The sequence below is a fragment of the Cydia strobilella genome, chromosome 14 (genome assembly GCF_947568885.1).
Source record: "Cydia strobilella chromosome 14, ilCydStro3.1, whole genome shotgun sequence".
Lineage (NCBI taxonomy): Eukaryota > Metazoa > Arthropoda > Insecta > Lepidoptera > Tortricidae > Cydia > Cydia strobilella.
The window spans coordinates 13,449,300-13,464,757 of NC_086054.1; the positions used below are offsets into that span (position 1 = coordinate 13,449,300).

General features: G+C 36.9%; 1 protein-coding gene across 1 annotated transcript in view; it reads right to left on the minus strand.

Annotated features, from left to right (window-relative positions):
* Positions 1–15,458, minus strand: part of LOC134747162 (neuropeptides capa receptor-like) — a 76,166-nt gene that overhangs the window by 18,696 nt on the left and 42,012 nt on the right. The window contains exons 2-4 of the mRNA XM_063681742.1: positions 6,098–6,188; positions 1,346–1,545; positions 47–188 (exon numbers count right to left, since the gene is read on the minus strand). Of these exons, the coding sequence (XP_063537812.1) occupies positions 47–188; positions 1,346–1,545; positions 6,098–6,188 (433 nt within the window). The remainder of the gene's footprint in view (positions 1–46; positions 189–1,345; positions 1,546–6,097; positions 6,189–15,458) is intronic.

The following is a 15,458-nucleotide window of genomic DNA, read 5'->3' on the forward strand; positions in this document are numbered from 1 at the left end:
ATCATACAAATTGCAAATTCTGTGCAGACTACTTGATCCGACTCACCTGATATGCAAGCCCATCCTGACATAGAGGCAGAGGATGAGGACACCCGGCACGAAGAAGAAGAAGATGCTGCTCAGCTCGAGGAGTGGAGAAGGAGCCATTAGAGCGCAGAATGCGGACTCCGTCGAGATGATGCCAGAATCTGCGGGAGAATTGTTATGATAGTTAATAACCCATTCAGTGTCACTGATGTGCGGTCGGAATTTTTCCAAAATTGCAAAATCTACTGAAAATTTTCGGAATCATCTCATATTTTTGTATGGGGATCGAAATTATCCATTTCCAGAGAAACGCGCGAGTGACTAAACTCAACAAACCGTAAAATTAGTGTAAATTTACACACAGCTTAGTGAGCTACCGGCGCCCATTAATTACCTGACTAATAATAATAATAATAGTAACTATCAGGTTACATAACATTGTGGATATGTTTGCCTAGAACCCATACTAAAACCTGTAGTTTGGGAATAGGTGGATCTCTATAATAGAGTCCTCAAAATACAGATATTTAGACAGGCAAAAACAAATATTTGTCCTCAACTATATATAATCACTTGTTGCGAAAGAAAATCAAAGTAATCAAACCTTAGTACATCTATTACAGACTTGAACCTTTTCCCGTATAGGTACATAAGGTCGTAAATTCAGTGTTGACTTTTTTATAGATACCGAAAAGTTAAACTACTTATACTGTTTCTCTTAACAATAAAATGTTTGTCGGGTTAACATTTTTTGGAAGTTTAACACATAAACTTATTCAGAAATGTAACATTTAAGTAACTAGTGACTCTGAGAGCTGTAGACCTCGCGAAAATGTAAAAAAAATACTCACTTCGTTGAGCGATCAACGATTATCACAGCGAACATGGTCTAAAGGACCTTAAACCCTACTGGTGTACGGTTAAGTCCTCTAGCTATGCCAGTTTCCGCCATTTTGAAAATGTTCTAAAATACAAAACGACAAAAAAGTTTTATCTAACTACCAAACCAGCTTACAAAATTTCACGATAATCGGTTAAGAAATGTAAAAAACCGGCCAAGTGCGAGTCGGACTCGCCCACCGAGGGTTCTGTACTTTTTAGTATTTGTTGTTATAGCGGCAACAGAAATACATCATCTGTGAAAACTTTAACTGTCTTACTATCACGGTTCATGACATACCTACCAGCCTGGTGATAGACGGACAGACAGTGGAGTCTTAGTAATAGGGTCCCGTTTTTACCCTTTGGGTACGGAACCCTAAAAATCATCAGTTAGAAAGCGCAAGTTGCTCAACGCATGCTAGAGCTCGGGACTTACTTGGTGGATAATCCCTGTAGCTAATGTCCGTGTAAACCGCCAGGGGCGTAGCGCAGATCGCAGATATAATCCACAGAATCAGGATAATTCTCGAAGCTCGCGTTAGTCCCGCCATAGCATACAGGTGCAAAGGCTGACATATGGCTAGGTAGCGTTCCAGGGAGAAAGCGGAGATGGTCAGCACCGACACATAGGTGGCTCTGAAAGAGAAAAGAAATGAGAATAACGTGTAAAATTAAATACAGATGAAGTTGTAATTGTAATCATTTAAAAAAACCGGCCAAGTGCGAGTCGGACTCGCGCACCGAGGGTTCCGTACTTTTTTGTATTTGTTGTTATAGCGTCAACAGAAATACATCATCTGTGAAAATTTTAACTGTCTAGCTATCACGGTTCATGAGATACAGCCTGGTGACAGACAGACGAACAGACGGACAGCGGAGTCTTAGTAATAGGGTCCCGTTTTTACCCTTTGGGTACGGAACCCTAAAAATTGAGAAAGTTTTATGGTGGTTTATGGTATTAATAACTCGTGGCTCACGTCGATAGATTAGTAGTAACCTAGTGACATTTTCGAGCATCTCTAAAAACTAGGAATTTGAGATTACATTTTATTGTGTGTAACATGCGGTTTCTGAACACATCATAGAGAGCTTATAAATAATATTTGCGTAGATAAAGCAGTGTTTGTAACATATATAATTTGGCATTAAAACATTCGCATCCAGCTCGTTTCATAAACCCACACCCGTATTTTAATGCAGCAGTCGCATAAAGTCGCAATGGAAAAACAAGATTCGAGCCCTACACCCCAGCAGGGGGTAACAGGAAAAGAAGAAGAGAAGGGAGTCGCATCAAGTAGGTACCTACTAATTAAATTCGAATAGGTCATTCACTACATACGCTACGAGCTGGGACAGATCTGTAAACAAATCCCTCGTTTCTTCAGATTCCCAACAGACAAACTCACTCTCTCAAACAAACAAACCAACTCAACAAACAAACAAACAAACAAACTTACTCTGAAGCTCGGGTCTTTTCAGTTCGTCAGTTCTTTATTCATAAAATCAGCGTTACAGTGCATAAGTCTGCAATTGCTATGAAAAACTACGCCATCCTGGTTTCCAAACGAGTATTTAAATTGCCTGTACCTAGAGTAAACACCGACCGGTTTTGGTAGACGCTTCGGTGATGTATGTACACTCGGCGCTACTATCTACAACATTGTAACAAGGCGGCTTGCGGCACGATTCGGGAAATCAGTTAGAGATTCACTAGATATGAAATAGTAAAGATATGTGACGTCCCACGGGTAAAGGTACTTTATGGCGGTTGGCGCTTACGCTATTATTAACGCAGCTTCAATTAATATTGGATGGCGCTTACCACCAGCGCCAGCCACCATAAGCTACCTTTTGCCGTGGAATATCACATATCTTTACTACTTCATATCTAGTGAATCTTTCATTTCCCAAATCGCGCCGTTAGTTCAATAATTAACAGCTCTGTAATAAATGCAAAAAAACTTATATTTACCTGGCTATCTTCGCTAACATAATACAACGAAACGGAGGTTCTGCTTGTAAAATTAGTTTAGGAAAATTAGTTTAAGAAGTATTTTAGTTACTTTTCGAAGCTTGCACTAACAACTTAAACTGAAAAAGTCCACCGGTGGCCGAGGCGGGAATCGAACCCGCGTCTTCCGTGGTGGCCACTGGCCTAGGGGTTCATGGCGTTAGCCGCGATAGCTAAAGACGCGCCGGTTCGAATCCGGCCTTCGCCAGGGCTTCGTCACTTTTTCTTTAATATATGTTCAGTTTATAATATTCTCGTACTTGACAAGTAAAGCTCGTCGACATGAGAGGGAGTAAAAAAATCCCTTAAGACCCTTTAATAAAAGACTTGTAAAAAGCCGTCAGCTGCGTTAATATAAATCCTTTTTCATAATGTGACAGCTGAACATCGTATAAAAGCACAATTTATTGACTTAAACAAAAATTTAATAATGAAGATTCTTGGGCAATAAATTTCGCGAAATATGTGGATACAGCATGGATATGAACCAGCATTACCAGACAGATTATATTATATTATATTATGCGGAAATTGCATAATATAATATTTAAATTTCCTCCCGCGGACACTCCGGCTGTGGAATGTGCTCGCTGTCCAGGTTTTTGCGAGGGGCTACAGTATGGGGGTTCTTCAAAAAAGGAGTGTACAGGGTTTTAAAGGGTCGGCAACACGCATGTAACACCTCTGGAGTAGCAGGCGTCCATAGGCTACGGTGACTGCTTACCATCAGGCGGGCCGTATGCTTGTTGGCCACCGACGTGGTATTAAAAAAAAACAATAAGTGCTACTCGACTCAAAGGATTCGAGTTCAGATTCATGTCATTGAACGGAATAAGTTGACATTCAACTCGGAGGTCTGTCGATTCTAATTTAACAATTTCTTACGGTTTTGGTCTTGTTTTGATACGACCTTGAAGATCGTTCACGCTTATTGGTGCATGCGAAATAAAGAGAAAATTGTGCGTGAGACGCGCGCCCATCATCACCAAGATGATCGTCAAGTTCGTACCAAAACCAGTTTTAAACCATAACAAATTGTTATTTTTTATGGTTCCGTACCCAAATGGTAAAAACGGGACCCTATTCTAAGACTCCGCTGTCCGTCCGTCTGTCTGTCACCAGGCTGTATCTCATGAACTGTGATAGTTAGACAGTTGAAATTTTCACAGATGATGTAAGTCTGTTGCCGCTATTAAATTAAATAATTATTTATTTCTGGCATTTACAACCCATTTAATGTAATTTATGTTGCCGCTATAACATAATAAAATAAAAATTTAAGTGGGACTCCCATACAACAAACGCGAATTTTTTGCCGTTTTTTTCGTAATGGTACGGAACCCTTCGTGCGCGAGTCCGACTCGCACTTGGCCGGTTTTTTTTATATAATAAATAAATAAATAAATATTGTAGGACATTCTTACACAGATTGACTAAGTCCCACGGTAAGCCCAAGGAGGCTTGTGTTATAGGTACTCAGACAACGATATATATAATATATAAATACTTAAATACAAAACACCCATGACTCAGAAACAAAAATGTGTGCTCATCACACAAATAAATGCCCTTACCGGGATTCGAACCCAGGGCCATCGGCTTCACAGGCAGGGTCACTAGTAGTGACTCACTACCCACTAGGCCAGACCGGTCGTCAAAATATACTTCAAGATATAAAATAAAATTAATTGTCAAACTAGAATAGACCTCCAGATTTGCGAAAGACCCCTTTTATTAAATGAGACCCAAAAATGATTTAATGAAATAAGTTTAATCATACACGTGTCTATGAAGAATTTATTATTTCATTTGTTTTCTGATAACCTGGTATTGAAGGCTTTTTAGGTGTTTAACGCTGGACTATCAATTATCATAACATCGCATAATAATTTTGGCAAATCGTAATAAATCATTTCCATCTGAATATTAACCCCAGGTTTCACCGAATACATTAATCTCCTAACACCCAAAATAACAATATTTTCCTGAATGGTTACCAGACGTCAGGAATTTTTCTGACATGTCAGGAATTTTGGCCGTTTGTCAGGAATGCGGCCGTAATACGAAAATGTCAGGAATTTTAATAAATTAACAAATTTGAAATAACAAACTTTGATAATACGAGTACACCTAAAAATATACATTATAAAAAAAATACACATTAAGGGCCAGTTGCACCAACCACAATTAACAGACTGATCAACGTCACGCAGCAGAGAACTATGAAACTTCCCATACAATAAAATTTAGCGAACGCTAAAACGGTGACAGACGGTTTGGTGCAACCCCACCTAATTTAAAACAAATTTAAACAACGTAAAAGAATAACAGTGTCAACATAACTTGATCAATAACTTGGTTACTTAATATTAATTTACGTATTAAATAGATATCGCTTACGGCTAGACCCTCCCACCGATATGAGCGTCAGGAAAAATATAAATAAGGAATTTTGACAGGAAATTCAAAATGTTACAGATGGCAACCCTATGAATTATCGACTTGTACTTGGAGCGAACACTTACGTTTGTGTTGAGACTTGACATGATTAATTACACTTAATTAATGATAGACCTACCTCTTTAAGAGCAGTTGCTATTGTTTCAAAATCAAGACAAGGAGCGTCAGGATCCTTTCATCTGTCTAACAATAAGTATGACAAGCATTGTTTTAAAATCATTTTTAACCAACGAACAAGTAACCGTCAAAAATATTTTTGGTACACACTTTTATTTGCCGTATTTTGTCTCATTTGCATGTCCATCAAGTTCCTCTCGATATCTTTCTAATGAGCCTAAACTCAATGTGTATGTTTTAATAACAAAACTTTCGTGAGACACAGACATATTAAACATATTAATAACGGGTCACTCACGTGTTTTAAGCCGAAAACGATCGACATGTTTCACTCCGTACCGAGTAGCGTCATCAGGAGCTTGCGTCAGCGTTTTCGACTTAAAATACGTGAGTGACCCGTTATTAATATGTTTAATGTGTATGTTTTTCCATCGAATAGCTCCTTTGGCAACCTTTGGCTATCTTTCGACTGCATTATCAGATCAGCTCCATGTTATGTACACTGAAGTATACCGAATTTCAGCTCAATCAGACACCAGATAGTGGTTCAAATTTAAGTTATAAGATTTGAAGCACAAGTTATGGGTATTAGTTACTTACGCTTCAGATATGAATGCTCGCAGCTTGCAGAACACGATGCCCAGGCTGTAAGGGTACTGGTGCCAATAGACTGACAAGTCGTTTGGTAGACCTGAAACAAAATAGAAACATTTTAGGCGGAAGTTTACATGCATAAATGGGGCATTTTCTATGAAAAGGGACCTTATTGTCTATGGCGCTTACGCCGCACAGCGTCGCGGAGCATCGTTAATAATGGCGTAAGCGCCATCGACAATAAGGTCCCTTTTTATAGAAAATACCACAAATATCATTGAATTATTATTACTATAGAGACGACATACCAAACAATGAAATTGTCGCAATCACAACCTGTACCATTTGACCAAAACGTCGTAGGCGCCGTAAAATTCATGGCGCTTACGCGTTTAGATCGCGAGATTCACGCTCCGCTGCTATGGTTTGATGCCAAAACGGCGGTAACTCATGGCGCAAAATACTGGTTCTCTGTGCCGGTTCTATACGTTAGTAATAATGTACTTACTCCCTTTTATCAGGTTAAATATGTTGAATCAACTAATGTTTTGATTATATGGTGTTGAAAATTTGTTCATCTTTAACTGTACCTAAATGAAGCGTTTTCAAATGGTTTATTAGAATAATACAGTTGAAACGAATAATTCGGCCGAATATTAGGTTCGGTAAGATCTGAACCGAACATTCGGCCGAATATTCGTATTCGGAAAATTCCGTATTCGGCCCATCTCTAATACAGTTAAAACTATTCTTTACCTAGTCGCTTCTTAAGAACCACTTTTGACTAAGAAAAAGCAGTAAAACTAGTTATCGCCGAGGCACTTCACGAAAACTAGTTATGACTGTAAAACGCAGTAAAAACTAATTTTTACAAAGGCATAAAAATTTCGGTTTAACTTAAAATGTGCTTTTACGATAACAGAGTACAAATCGTAACCATAAAAAATATACATTGTTTTCCTTATTTAATAAAATAAATGTTTTTATTGTAGGTATATACTTAGTTGTTTTTATTATATCCGCGCATTGCGTCGTACAACAAATAATGTAGGTACAAAACGATTGAATATTGCTAGAAATTCCGTAATTCCGCGCCAGCTTGTAGAACGATTTTCTCTAAAATTCAGTCAGCATCGGAATTTACTGGATCAGAATCATTAAATTACAATACGTGCGAATTCTTTTCGCAAACCTGCATTTGTCTGGCATCTATAATGTTGGAATATTTTACGACAGTCCGTTAAACTCTGTTCGATCATCAGTTATTTTCTGTATCATCGATCAACTTCGCATCGTCGTCATAGCTATCACACCTAACTTCATAAAATTCAATTGGAATATTGTCGAAGTGTAAATGATGGCTTCCCGGCGCCTCAACTTTCCGGGGTTCAATAAAAAAACAAAAGAAAAAGACAGTCTCACAGTAATCAACTTTTCAGTGACTAAAAAGTTGCAAAGTTGCTGTTGTTCCTTTTCCTACACACACACACGCTTATGAAACTCACACGTTTATGAAAGTGGAGTTGATTAAATGCAGCACGTGTAAGCGTTCGCTGTACTGGGGACATTAAACTTTAAAAACACGCGGGTCAATACAGGGTGATTTGGTCACGTCTGACCATACTCTGAGGTCGGAGGGGTTAATACTGTGATGTATACATAAATAAAGGTGCACGGCATAGATATTTCTATGGTGCACGGCGATCCGCCCGCTTCCCGCATTCCGAGGTTAGACGGCACGGTAAACGGACGTATCGCTCGTAAACTTATATCAATCTTGTGCTTTTTTAAGTAATAAGCCCCCGCACAGAGACTGCGAACGTTACAAATACTTATATAAGTCATACTGAACCATTTTTACAACAGAGTTAATCCCAGAATCGCGAATCCCATATGTGATTCGCCTAAAATATATGAGAGAACAGAGTTTTTTTCCGTGTTCGGGGTTGGCCCCATAGTGAAAATTGTTGACAACCCTCAGACTCTCAGAGTATAGTCAGACATAACAAAATCACTCTGTATAAGTTGTGTCATTCATTTCACATTTCGCTTGCACTTATTGGAGCGTGCGGGTTGCACTGCGAGTTGTGTCAAAGTCGCATTATACTCGTAACAATATCACACAACAATTTTTTAACAAATTGTGAAATTACAAGTGGCTCCATTGATGTTGCTTATATCCATGGACGCTTAACGGGTCAGGCGGCACGTCTGCTTGTTTTTGTGTATTTTAAAGTCTGTTAAAAACAGGGTTGTATCAGTCCAGTATATTTTAATCCTGTAAAATGTGGCCAAAGATAGATATAACTCCGTAATAGATGGTTACAGTCTAAGGAAAAAACGTGCCTCGAAAATCACGAAAATTTGATTCTCGATCAGAGGGCGCCACTAGTTTTGGCCTAGTCTAGGGCGTTGACGGTTTTGTTTGTTATTAATAATTTTAACGCATATCAATGGAAGAACATGGGTCAAAATCATATAAAAATAATTAATGCAAATAAAAAAATCATTTATCCATATTTAAATACATTTTAACGTATTTTTATAAATCTTCATTTTTAGTTTTAAAGTATGTCGATAGATGGCGATGAATTTACAGCGTTTACAAAATTTATTATGACAGTACCGCTCTAGAATAAGTTACTCTGTGATGTGGCTAAGGGTTGGAAAAATATCTCGTATATAAAATTAACGATAGTCGCCTTGGTTACGTCTCCTGTGTGCTCTGTGCTTTAGTTTGACAAAGAATGCTCAAACGTATTTGATTAAAATATTACATTCTAGTAAAATGAAGTTTGGAACATTTATACCTACCCACTTTGCCTTAGCACGCTCACTCGACCCTCAAAGATATTCAGAGTATTTCAGTTCTTTTTTAAAAATGACAAATTCTTTACGTACTCTTACCTCTACTTGAGTTGCCGTATTCTTTGTATTGTAAGTGCAATAAAGAGTAGGTATATTTGTATTTATGAGCTGCATCTAATAACACAAATATTAAACACACATTATTGCATACTCTGCTAACTGCCTCTTGCAAAGATTGAGTTCTTTTTTCACTAAAGTTTACTTTTCGGTTTTGGATTAGTTTATGTAAAAGTTGCATTTGTGTTATTTTATTTTTATTCTAAAGTTTGTTGTTTAAAGTAATTCATAAATAAAGATATATTTTTTTCAAATACTTTTTTTTATTTTCTTCAAAAAGGCTTAGGTGTCCGCCACTCGGGGACTTCCCCCTACTTTACTAACAAATTTATGGACTATGCAGTAATAAATATATTTAAATAGAAATAGAAATTATAGTTTATTAAAATTAGAAAATATAGTTATTAAATTATAGTTGTATCTATTCATTAATTTATTAATATAAAACCCGACGTGCCCCCGATTTTTTACACAAACTTTTAAAAACTGTAGGAAGCATAACCTTTCGATATCAAATAATATTTACGCTATAATTCAATAAATTTCTTGCATACAAAGATGACAGTCTACATAAAATATAGTCTACAGTTTACGTATTTACTCCGATTTTATTATCACTGCAACTATAATACAGGTACAACAACTAATAAGCCAAAAATGCCTAAAACCCAATATAATTTTTTGATATGTATAGCGCTGTTGGTTTTCCATGTACCAAAATAAAATAAAATAAAATAATAGTCCAAGAGTCACCGTCAATAACGGACTAATTTGAGTCCCAATCGAGCCTGAACTAACACAGGTAAACTCGATATGACATAAACACGGACTGTCTATTCCATTACTGACTTCAATGTCCCGTCCCGACCTAAACAAATACTCGTGCTACAATTGTTTTAAGGTATCCAGCGGGATTTTGTAAGGTGATGGCACACCTGGCAGAAACAAAATTGAATCAGATTTTATTACTCTATCATAAAATAGGCTGCGTTTCCACCAAATCCGTGCGAGGATGCGTAGCGAGGGATGTGTTTGTCATGAACCAATAGAAACACTTCATTAACCGATCCTCGCTCAGCGCAGCTCTAGTGGAAACAGCTCAGCGGAGCAAGGTTTTTGTACATACAAAACAACTAAAGGATGTGAACCAGGAATATGTTGCAAGGTACGGAAGCGAGCGAATAAGATAAAAAACCGGCCAAGTGCGAGTCGGACTCCGTTCCGTACTTTTTAGTATTTGTTGTTATAGCGGCAACAGAAATACATCATCTGTGAAAATTTTAACTGTCTAACAACGTTAAGGCCCCGTGGGTTCAGGTTCTTCTCTCACCCACTGAGCGTAACAAGCGTGACTAGCGTGAGCGAGACGGCTGTGCGTGCCCGGGATAGCGGATATAATGTTTTTGAGGAGTGTCTTTTCAAAAGGGTTTGCAGAGAGAAATAAACCCTTTTGAAAAGACACTCCTCAATTGTAGTGAGTTTTAACTTTAAAAAAATTATCGATAAGTTCAAACGAAAATAAAATTGCACATTTCTAGAAACCTCTAGAAGTAGAAACCATTTTCATATTTTCAGTTTGTGCAAAACTTGTTACAAATATTTAGGGTGCGTTTTCAAGTTAAGAAATCAGGTTTCAAATCTATGAGGTTACTAGAGAAACGCCTCAAGATTGCTTATAAAATTTTTGGCAACCGGTTTATTTATTTATTTACGTATTAATCATCTAAAAAGGCGCTATGATTTTTCAAAAACTGTTGGCTGAACCTACTGCACCTTAAACTTATTATAGCAAAACACGGCCTGTCCATTACTAGAGATTGGTCTGACCCAGTCCTAAACAAATACTCACGCCACAATTATATTGATATCTCTAGCACTAGCATAATGTTTAACTAAATTAGACCATGAACGGTACTTAGATAATAATATTATAGGTAGGATGAAAAAGGCCAACGAAACGCAAAGAGGAAAGGTATATATTAATTTAACATAACATTGTAAACATAAGATTGTTTAGAATAAATTTAAAAGTGGAAAAATTACTGCCTTGGGTGAGATTTGAACTCACGGCCTCTGGATGAGTTCAAGTCTCACCCAAGGCAGTAATTTTTCCACTTTTAAATTTATTCTAAGCTTAATAGCATCGATCGCAGACGTTTCTGCTTGTTAAAAATTAATAAGATTGTTTATTTAAGACATTTTTAAAATTGTACCCTCTGTTTTCATTTATATATTAATAATGTAATGTAAATAAAATTGCGATCATAGTTAATATGAATTCATATGGATTAGTTTAGAATATTATCTCAATTCTCATAATATATGAGAATAAAAATCGAAATCGAAATGTAAAAAATCTTGATAACTGTAGTAAGCAGACATATAATACGTTTCAAGTGTATTGGCCACAAAGATTAAGCTCTAAAGTATAATCATTAGTTTTTAATTTCTCATAAGGACATAACCATCATATCCTCACCATGAAGTCGATCACGTCAATGCTTAAATAATCAACATAATATGAAAGTTTAAATTACCATATTAATTTTGTATTTAGCAGAAACGTTTGCAAACGATGGTGTTTAAGAAATGTAACACTCTTACGGTAGATGTCGCTAGGTGCCTCCCTAAGGCCCATGTGGTGGAAATATTTGCTGTCCTCGGGTGAAGTCTAAATAGCTTAGTTGGCAGGGCATGGGCTAGTGATCCAGTGTCGCGAGTTTGAATTATTTTATTTTTTATTTCTTTAAATTGCAATATTCCGCCATTCATTCTTTTCTTACGATATATACCTTTGGTAAGTCGAATCCATCTGTTAAATGTTAATCAAGTGTTAACTGAAATCACCGGATTTTGCGATTAAAATAAAGAGGCCGTCAAAAATATCCACATTAATTTCATGGTTTTTCGGTTGTTTCAGTTACACAACCCGCTTTTTCAAACTGCGACCTAAATGCAAATTTTACTTATTTTATGCCATTCTAGAATCTAGATCGTGTCATTTTTGAATATGTTAAAATGTATATCGGGGTTCGGGAACTGGGTAAATAAATTCAATTTAAAAAACTTTTTGCCGAAAAATTTATGCGGAGCATATCTTTAGGAGGGAAAAATAGCTACTGACGATACCAGTATTCTACTTGGGGTCCCTTTGTTTGACATAATTATTGAAAGTCATAATGTAATGGTTGTCATGTTATCATTAGTCATAATTCTGAAACCGTTAGCTTTTCAGGATTTTCCTCGGGTTATCTTATAGATAGGTTAGGTTAGGTTTGTTTTATGGCAATCGTGAAAAGTTACGCGTTTCTGAGAAAAACTAAATTATGACTAATGATAATATGACAATCATTACATTATGACTTTCAATAATTATGTCAAACAATAGAGACCCATTCTTCTTTTTTCAAACAATTTCCATTTCGGGAGAAAATGGGTTCCACTAACTTAATTTTAACAAGTCACTTTGATTTTGATGTCGATCGCTTCAGCATAATATATTCTAGGTTTCTAGGTTTCGCTTTTCTAAAAACGCAAATTTTGAAAAAAGGAAAACCTATAAACCTAGTTTTAATTGTGTCAATAACATACAAAAAAATCATTGAGAATGGAAAATAATTAGAAGTGGAAAAACATTTCAAACAATGCAATTTATCAAGGAGATTGACTACTACAAACGCAATTAGAATGTAGTTATCCTTAAGATTATGTATGCTATATGTATCGCCGTAGTCTAAAAGCTCCTACTAAGATAGAAAGTCTGTGTAAAATCACAGAATAAGTAATAGGTAAAGGTAGAAAGGAAGGAATAAATTAGTTTTAAATATCTTAGAATCACCGCTGCCACTACTAACATTATGGTACCGCCCAAAATAACACCGGAACCGCTATCCCAGCCACGTCGCAACTAGAATTAGTCTTTGCTATTTCTAGGGTAAGAGGATTAGGGCTGGGTTTTGTCCGGCCGACTAATAACCATGTTAAGAAAAAAAAAGGTATCCATTTAGGAACGGAAAAACAACCTTGTGTCATTTCACGACTACCATAACGAGTTGTACGTACGTCAGCGAAGAACACGCCACAATATTATAGGCGGTTGAAAGGTTTCTTTAATTAGCAGAAATTGATTAAGGAGAATAGAAAGTCGAGTAAAAGGTCGATAGAAAACCTTATATTCATCACATTGACGTCAAGTCAAACGCATTCTTTAGCATAATTATATTTAGAAACATATCAGTTTCTTGCATGCACTCACTGTCGAGGATTGAGAACAATTAATCAATTTTTTTTTATTTTTATGAATAGGCAGGCGTTTGACCACGATCCCACCTGATTTGGCGTAAATTAACATTATTTAGGTAAAGCAGATGTAGATACGTTTCTCTTAGACAATTTCCTATTTGTAGAATGAATACTATTCTTACACAAAGCAGTTAGGTGACACTTAAGGGGCCCACTGACTATCAGTCCACCGGACGATATCGGCCTGTCAGATGTTCGGAACTGTCAAATTTTTGGTTTATCTGACAGCCCGATATCGTCCGGCGGATTGATAGTCAGTGGGCCCCTTTAAGCACTATCGATAATGGGTGTAAAGTCAGTGGTAAAGACCGATATCGTCCGGCGGATTGATAGTCAGTGGGCCCCTTTAAGCACTATCGATAATGGGTGTAAAGTCAGTGGTAAAGACCGTCTATGAAGTAAGACTGTATACAAGCTCTTTCGTCGCTCTAACTCTTTCGTTTGTACACATACAGAAACTTTGAGCTTGAGAAAGTTTGAGCGAAGTACGTATTCAAACACGAGAGTTCTTGCCGTATGACGGTTTACAAACAAAAAATTTGTATGCCGGTCTTCTCCACATTATCCTTAGTTTTTTTTTTGTGCCTAATGTAACAACTTAATCGATAACGAGGGCGTTACCTCTAGTATCGAAATTGAATAAGAAACGCGAGGGTTATTTTTTACGCGTAAATATATAATCTTCATTTTCATTTGATTTATTGATATATATATAAAATTAATATCTACTGTAATTGTGTAAATAACTTGGTACAGTCAAATTTAATTTACTACCCATTTTGTACCTTGTCACAATGACAATATTATGAGGTCTCTAGCGAATTTTATATTGATTGTCACTGACACGGAATGAAATGGGTCGGAAATTAAATAGTTTGACTGTACTATTATACGTACAGATTTACACGGAATCACATCAGATAACACGTTTACGTAAACGTTGAATAGAAAAGGGCCCGCCGCATCCCCTTGAGGTACGCCTGACAAAATTTCCTTAAGTAATGATTACTAAAGTCCCGGTTTCGGGAAGACGAAGATTCCTGGATTTCAGATGGCTTTTATTATAGTTTTCCTTTGACAGCCGATGTTATAAATACGTTTACTAGTTTCGCAATTCAATTAGTTATTAAGACGCAAATTATTTTAGATTTGAAATGCGGAATCAAGAGCATCAGTACTGTATTTATAGGCCTATAATGACCGGTAATTCTCGGTTAGGGGACTGATTTTGTATAGTAAACCCGTACCGGGAGCACACATAAGGGATCGTGCGTAGAATGTAGGTATGCTTCTAGGTCTAGGCGCGAAGTTTCAATGTCAAGTTTAAGTTTCCGATATAGACCATAAGGTGGCAGGCCCTCCAACGCGCACGTTTCCTACTCCAGATGGTTCATTCTGTTTTAACAAGATTCACTAAAAATATAATTAGGCGACTCAATTAATTTAAAAAGTAACATAATATTGTCTTCGGTTACCGCGATAGTTACTCATGAAATAAAACTATGAAAACGGATTATATCGCGTATATTGAATTTATAATACATCCCGACGTTTCGAACTCTTTACAGCGTTCGTGGTCAACGGGTGACTGAGGAAAAATTACAAAATGCAAAAATACCCACATACTAAAATAATGAACAATCATAGACTACAAACTTTAAGGCTGGTTGTACATGCAAAATCGGTTCATAAGGCTAGTTATACACTATAATTATTTTTCAAGTAAAGATATATATATATACGCGATAAAAATAAACTATGCCGGCTCCAACCCTACACCACGGACCCGAGAAGATTTAATTCCCTCCTAAATTGTAGGAGGGTATCCCAATATGGGACCGGCAACAAACTCGGCGGGACACATCTTTTCAAAACATCAGAATGTCCAGCATCATCCAACACTACGGTCTCACAGTCTATGTCTCGCTTGCTCCTTTATCAGGTGGACTACAGGATCCCAAGCTGGTGGTAGAGAAAAGCCATCTTCCCTATTAAAGTTTGGATATTTCTTAATCTCAATGGCCTCGCGCAGCATTCTGGGTATGTAACGCTTCTCCTTGGCAAGAACCAGAGGCTTATCAAACTTGATTGAGTGATTGGCTTTATCCATGACATGCTCACAGACAGCAGACCTAGGTCG